The 7,152-nt window shown below is 56.7% G+C and overlaps 1 protein-coding gene across 2 annotated transcripts in view; it reads left to right on the top strand.

Moving 5' to 3' along the window:
* The window catches only part of ADRA2B (adrenoceptor alpha 2B), a 3,671-nt gene extending 1,203 nt beyond the window's left edge, over nucleotides 1-2,468 (top strand). The window contains exon 2 of one of the 2 annotated variants that reach the window (XM_010829580.1): nucleotides 1-2,468. In XM_010829580.1, the coding sequence (XP_010827882.1) occupies nucleotides 1-529 (529 nt within the window). In that variant the 3' untranslated portion in view covers nucleotides 530-2,468. The other variant, XM_010829581.1, reaches the window with a different exon arrangement.
* The last annotated feature ends 4,684 nt before the right edge of the window (nucleotides 2,469-7,152 follow it).

The raw sequence follows: 7,152 nt of genomic DNA, 5'->3' as shown, positions 1-7,152 counted from the left end.
GCCACCCAGCTGGCCTGCCATCCCCAAGTCAGGCCAGGGTCAGAAGGAAGGGGTCTGTGGTTCATCTCCGGAGGAGGAGGCAGAAGAGGAGGAAGAAGAGGGTTGTGAGCCGCAGGCCTTGCCGGCGTCTCCTGCCTCAGCTTGCAGCCCGCCCCTGCAGCAGCCACAGGGCTCCCGGGTGCTGGCAACCCTGCGTGGCCAGGTGCTCCTGGGCAGGGGCACAGGCACCGCGGGGGCGCAGTGGTGGCGGCGGCGGACGCAGCTGAGCCGAGAGAAGAGGTTCACCTTCGTGCTGGCTGTGGTCATCGGCGTCTTCGTGCTCTGCTGGTTCCCCTTCTTCTTCAGCTACAGCCTGGGTGCCATCTGCCCGCAGCACTGCAAGGTGCCCCACGGCCTCTTCCAGTTCTTCTTTTGGATCGGCTACTGCAATAGCTCGCTGAACCCCGTCATCTACACTGTCTTCAACCAGGACTTTCGCCGTGCCTTCCGGAGGATCCTGTGCCGCGAGTGGACCCAGACAGCCTGGTGAGCCCACCAGCCTGCTGCCTGTGTGGGGTGGTGCCAGGTGGTGCCCGGGTCACCCTGCTTCACCCTGTCTTAGGTGGCCACCTCCCTGGGCTTTCTGGTCCCTTCCCGGTCCTGAAGCCTCATCCTGGGGACCCCCTGGGAGGGTCAGGGGGTCTATTTGAAGGCTCCCCTTGCAGGCTACAGTCCATGGGGTCAAGAAGAGTCGGACACGACTGAGCGACTAACCCATACACACACACACACACACACACACACTTGCTGGCTTGGCTGTGGGGGGCCATCTTCTCTACCCACTGCCTGTACAAGGGCAGATGGACGAGGCTTGGCCCATCCTGAACGTAGCTGAATGTTCTGGGCTCCCCTCCCAGAACCACAGACCCCTGCCAACCACTGGTGGGCTTCCCTCCCCTGAGAATCCCGTGTCTTCTGGTTGACCACTTGCAGTGTTTTCTTTCTTTCTCTTCTTCCCCTGGAAAACAGCAGGAAGCCAGCCTTCCACTTTTTCCGGGAGGGCCTGCTGCGGAGGAAGCAGCAGAAATGACGACAGGCACCCACGTTGGGTGTGCAGGTCCCGATGAGGCCCTGGGTGAGGGTGTACGGGCTGGCACTGTCTTTGGGCCCTTCTTCGCCTTCGTCCTGCTTTTGGGTTTGTAACTCCTTTAAAGACCAGAGTCTCAGATCGTTTTCCTCACTCGGCGCCCCTCTGGAAGGCAAGGTGGGTGTGTGGATGCCTCGGTGGGGTGGTCTGGAGGCCTGGCCTCCTCCTCGACGGGAGGGCCCTGATCACTAGCGTTCACCCCCTGCAAAAACTGGGGTGACAATAGCTTGCCGCCTACTTGTCGCCGGGAGACGAAAGGCATGGCTGAAAGCGTTGAGCTCCATGGGGGTAACGCATTAGAGAACCAGAAAATGTGATTATTCAGTGATACAAAAATCCCCCTTTTCTGTGTTTACCACTGCCTGTCTTCCTGTAGACTTTTGTTCTGTGCCTGGGGTGTGAATTCCTACCCCAAACTGGAAGTGGGGAGTGGCAGACAGAACCACAGTTTCAGTTCGAGGATTTCTTTGAGAATGTGTTCTTATGCCTGCAAAGATTTGAGTTATTATGCTGCATGACAACTTCCCAACATTTCACCTGCAACACCAAGAGGGTTTTCATTGGATTGGACCCCCCTCCCCCACAACGGGGGAGAAATCTTTTGTCATCAAGCTGGTGAATGTTTCCCCAAGATCTCTAAAGATACCCACTGCAAGGGAATGGGGTGAGATGAGAGTGTGTGACGGAGTGCTGGGGCTGGAGCAGGTGGGTAGGGGCCCGTGGACTGCTAGGGGGCTCCCACTGGAGTCCCCAGGCTGGGCTCCAAGCCCCACGTGGGCCCCTGTGATGCATAGCTGACCCTGCCCCTGGTGGGTACCGTCTGCCCATCTCAGACCCAGCCGTGTTGCTCCACCCCACTGCGGGGGCTCCAGGGGCCTCTCCCTCTTGGTGTCCTCTCCCATCCCTCCTGGAACAACTGGGAGCACTGGGAAGATGTTTCCCAGCCTTCCCCATGGGTATGCGTGGCTTCACCATTAAGCCAGTGAGCATCTTATCTTGGGGGCTGGGCTGAGCAGCACAGGCACTGATGGGCCTGGCTGGATCTGGAGGGATGTTGGGGGAATTTTCTGGGGTGGAGAAAACGGAGGGGACCAGAGTCACTCCTGGGGCAGGAGGCCATCCAGCTCATTCCCTGGTCTCAGCGTGAGGCTGGGCCTGGCCTGGGGGCAGGGCCAGGGAGGCTGGGCCCAGGGAGGGGCTGACTTGTGTCATCTGCTGACTAGGCTCACGTGTGCCCCCCGCGGGACCACTGCTGATGTTGCTGGTGTCCCCTTGTGATATGCAGGTTTTTATTTTTTTTAAAGTCTGAGCTATTTTATCAATAAAGGATATTTTGTAATAAGCAAGCTGTGTCCTCATTGCCCAAAGATGACCGATAGTAGTTATTTCTCAGCTACCTGTGTAGCAGATTCCGGCACAGGGGCCCTCCCAGGGCCAGTTGCCTTTTCCACCTCTGGGTGTGGCTGGCTGGCCCCACCCACCTGCCTGAGTTTGTCCACTCAGCTTCCCTCATTCATCATTACAAGTCAGTAGGGGTGAGAGTCACCAGGGGAGTTTGAGACTGGCTGCCTGGGAAGGAAGGGAGGGAAGGCTTCCAGAGGAGGTGACCTTTGGGCAGGGCCTTGGGTGAAGAGCAGGAGTACACCAAGAAGGAAGACAGGAGGGTGTTTTGGGCAGGAGACCAGCACATGGGGGCTGACACCACCCACACAGAATGGGAGGAACACGGGGAGGGAGGGAGGGAAAGAAGGTCACTCAAAGGAATGTTTGAAGCTGCTGCCTTCACCCTATGCCTAAGGAAAGACTGAAGGCAAAAGGAGAAGAGGGTGGCAGAGGATGAGATTGGATGGCATCACCGACTCAATGGACATGAATTTAAGCAAACTGGGGCACAGTGAAAGACAGGGAAGCCTGGCGTGCTACAGTCCATGGGGTCACAAAGAGTTGGACACGACTTAGAGACTGAAGAATAACAATGGCTTCAGTGAGGGGCAGGAGATTGGGATGGATCTGCTTTATGTCAGGCTGTCTGGCATGAGGATTCAGAACTGGAAGGCCTGCAGGTGGTTCCTGTCAGTCTCCCCACTTTCCAGGTGAAGCATCTGAGGCCCCAAGTTACCCCATGAGTTGGATCAGGAGCTGAGTCCAGCAGGCTTCCTGTCGCCTCAGAGAAGGCAGTCTCTGGGGCCCGAACTAGGTGGGCCAGGTTCTGTTGGCAGGGGAGGCCAGGAAGCAGGCTGGTTGTATTAATAGTAGCAGTTGGCAGAGGGCCGGGGTAGGACTGACACCAGTGGCAGACCCAGGGAAGGATGCGGCCTGGGAGGGGAGGACCCGGATCTGCTGGGGGGAGGCCACGCCCACCACAACCAAGCTTTCACACTTCAGTGGGACCGTGGCTTCTGCCGGCAGAGGAGGGGCAACCACCCAAGACTAATGCATTCATCGTCACTGGTGGACTTGGGAAATGGGGCTTCAAGGGAGACTTTACGAGGAAGCCACGCCCTGCCTTGAGGAACTCCCATCACCTCACACCAGCCTGTATACTCACCCCTAAAAGCCTCAGCCAGATGACGGCAGATCAAGGTAGCTCATGTCTGCGTGTATGCTAAGTTGCTTTAATTATGTCTGACTCTGTGTGACCCTATGGACTGTAGCCCACTGGGCTCCTCTGTCCACGGAATTCTCCAGGCCAGAATACTGAAGTGGGTTGCCAGTCCCTCCTCCAGGGGATCTTCCCAACCCAGGGATCAAAGTTGCGTCTGTTATGTCTCCTGGATTGGAAGGCGGGCTCTTCACCACGAGTGCCACAAGGTAGCTCTCCTCTTCCCATTTACTGAGCTCACGGCTTCTGTGGTGTCTTTGTCTGATTAACTCGTTTCATCCTTATGCTCATCCTATAAGGTAAGTATCAGCCCATCTTATTCTGGGGAAACTGAGTCTTAGAAAGCTAAGATGGCTTGCCTGAGGTCATCCAGGCCCAAGCTCTTTCTGCTGGACCACACTGTTCCTTGCTGTTCTGGAAGAAGATCTCCCAGCCTAGTCTCTGGAAACAATAGCAGAAAAAGACCCCTGCTAGAGCCCGACTGCTGGCAGTCCAATCTGGATATATTATCTTGTTTAATCCTCATAGCGTAGCTGGGTGTGGCCATTTTACACAAGAGGAAACTGGGACTCAAGGTCACCCAGCTGCTTCTGGGGGTCAGGGGATGCTGAGGCTGCATCTGGCTCGATTCAGTTAGTGGTGGTGCTGTGATCCACTGCTCATGTCTGTCGCTGCCAGGGAATGAGTGAGTGATAGTGTGTGTCACAGCTTTTCTGTTCCTGACAGCTCAGTGCAATCCCTGGATTTTGTTAAAGAAGAGATGGAAGCCCAGAGAGAGAGAGATGACTGGGTTGGAGCCTTCACCCTCATCCCCCAGCACCATAGTCACACAGCGGGAGAGCCAGGCATTGGACCCAGGCGGTCTGACTCTGAGCCCACCATACCACAGCTTCGTACTGAAGGGATTGCATCCAGACACAAGGAATAAAAGGTCCACATCCAGGACACGTCTGCTGACAGTCCTCTGTCTGACAGGTCCTGTGCTAGGCTTGTGCAGCTGGACCTGGATCCCAGGACCCCTGGCTCCCACCCTGGCCCTCTCCTCCTCTCATACCCTGTTCCTGCTGTTCTGTGTGAGCAGCACCTACTTTTGATTTCACCCTGAGCCCTCAGATTTCATCTGAGGGCTAGTGGCTCAATGAGCTGAGCTCAGACCAGCAGAGATATGGGGGTGGGGTGCAGCCCTTCTCCTCCCAGGAGCACTCTCGGTGAATGGCCTGGAGGTGAGGGAGGGGACAGCAGGCAAGTGGGTGAGCCATCTTGGCCAGGCACTTCCACCTTCTGGAAGCCCCTTTCCTTAAGATGTCCCTGGGACTCCTCCCTTGGTGGTCCAGTGGTTAAGACGCCGCACTCCCAATGCAGGGGTCCAGGTTCCAGCACTGGACAGGGACCCATGTGCTGCAACTCAGAGTTTGCATGCTGCAACCAAAGACCCTGCATGCCTCGACAAAGATCAAAGATCCCACTGCAACTAAGACTTAGTGCAGCCAAATAAATAAATTAAGAAAAAATTTCTCTGACCAAAGGGAAGCACGGACAGACAAGACAGAAAAGACACAGCGTGGGGAGGGCTCAGGAAGGCCCTTCCCCTCATCTGCATCCACTCTGTGGGAATCTGGGTCCTTAGGCCACAAGGAATAACCTTGAAACAGAGTTTAGACACAGCCCCTGCCTCAGGCCAGCTACTGAGAAATCCAGGGTGCTGGGAATTCCTCATTGGAGCATTGTTGCAGGAAGCACTTCAGATCCACCAGCTTAGAAGGTACCCATGGCAGGAGGGCGTGCTGCCCTGCCAGCAAGACTGTAGGTGGAGGGAGGCTCATGTTCCATCAGGCCTTTGCCCTTCCCCATCCTCCGTCTGATCTCCATCTTGTGTGTTTTGGAGGAGGGGTTGGGTCTTCCGGGAAGGGGACATGCGACCTGCTAATGAGGTTGCTGCCGCCTCAGGAGGCATCTGCCCAGCTGGGGTTGACACCAGGCCCTTTCATGTCCCCTGTGCAGGCTGGGAGTTCTGCACAGAGGGCCTGGTTGCTGTGGGATTTCCACTCCAGCGAAAATCCCAGGGAGGAGGTGCTACAGAGGCCAGGGTCATATCTGCTTCTGCTGTCATCTCTCCATCTGTTCCCGGGCAGGACTGGGTCCCTCTCGGGGCCTTGATGAACCTGTTTGCCCATGAGGGATCACCCCTAGCTTGAGGATTCACCTCTGCCCCACTCCCACCCCAGCTCCCAGGAAAGTCCAGACATAGAGATTCCTGGAGTTAAACAGTTGCTCTTAGAGTCGACATCCTGGGCAGATTAGGACTGTTTTCCTCATCTTTGTACCTCAGTGCAGATGCACACCGGGTCTGGAATCAGTTTACGGCCCTCTGAGGTGAGAAGAGTAGTGACTGCTGTGAGTCATTAGGGCCAGTGCCTGAAACATGTCATCTGAGATTGGAGAGATTGACGTACCCATTTTACAGCTGAGGAAACTGAGGCCAAGGAAGGTTGAAGACCTTTGAGATCACCCAGAGCAGGACACAAATCCACCCAATCTAACCTCAACTGTGGCGCTCACTGGCCTAGTGCCCGCCTCCTCAAGACCGGGGGGCAGACCCTGCAGTCCCCAGCCCAGCAAAGCCCCTGTCTTGTGTAAGTTGGAGGGTCTCACCAGCAGAGACCCCATAGCTTTGGGGGGAGCCTCCTTGCTGCTGGCACTGGGCAGGGAGTGGGAGGTCGCCACCCTTCCAGGCTCTGCTGGCTGTTGGCAGGGGAGCAGGGAGCACTCAGCTAAAATTAGATTCTTTGAGCTCCCGCATCCGCTCCTTCTTCCGTCCGGCAGTGGCGTGTGGGGATGGTGGTTGTCAGAAGGCCAGGGCTTGAGGAGTCTTGGATGTCAGCTTGCACCCTCCCCAGGGCTCACTGCCTCTGATCTTCTCACACCCTCACCTGGCCTTTGGCCAAAGGCTCTTGCCCTTGGCTTGACCTTGTGACAGATTATTGATAACAGTGATCTCAAAGGGAGAGGCACACCCCTGGTGATATCCACCCTCTACCCCCGGGGATCTACCCTGCTCCTTCCTCTCTCTCCCCTCTTTTCCCTTCTCTGGCTCTTCCCACTTCCGGGCCCTCAGGGGTTTTCTCCACCTTCTCTCAGTCTCCCCTCTGTCTGCTGCTGACCCTCTGACTGCCTTTGCGGATGGGCCTGGCTCTTCCTGGGGCTCACCGGCTCCATGGACCATCGTGATGGCAAGGGGACCAGAATGCACTGGGGACCAAAAACAGAGCCTCCCTCCCTGGCGAGTCGGAGCTATTTCTGGCTATTTCTGCAGCCCTCTGGGGCCCCTGGGCTCCCCCGCAGGCAGGGGAGGTGCTGGGCTCCAACCAAGTGTGCAAAGGTCCTGACCTCTTGAGTTCCCTGGGGAGGGGCATGCCCCTTCTGG

The sequence above is a fragment of the Bison bison genome, unplaced genomic scaffold (genome assembly GCF_000754665.1).
Source record: "Bison bison bison isolate TAMUID 2011002044 unplaced genomic scaffold, Bison_UMD1.0 scf7180017864508, whole genome shotgun sequence".
Lineage (NCBI taxonomy): Eukaryota > Metazoa > Chordata > Mammalia > Artiodactyla > Bovidae > Bison > Bison bison.
Note: the sequence above shows the minus strand (reverse complement) of the source record. Positions and strands in the feature narration are given on the sequence as shown.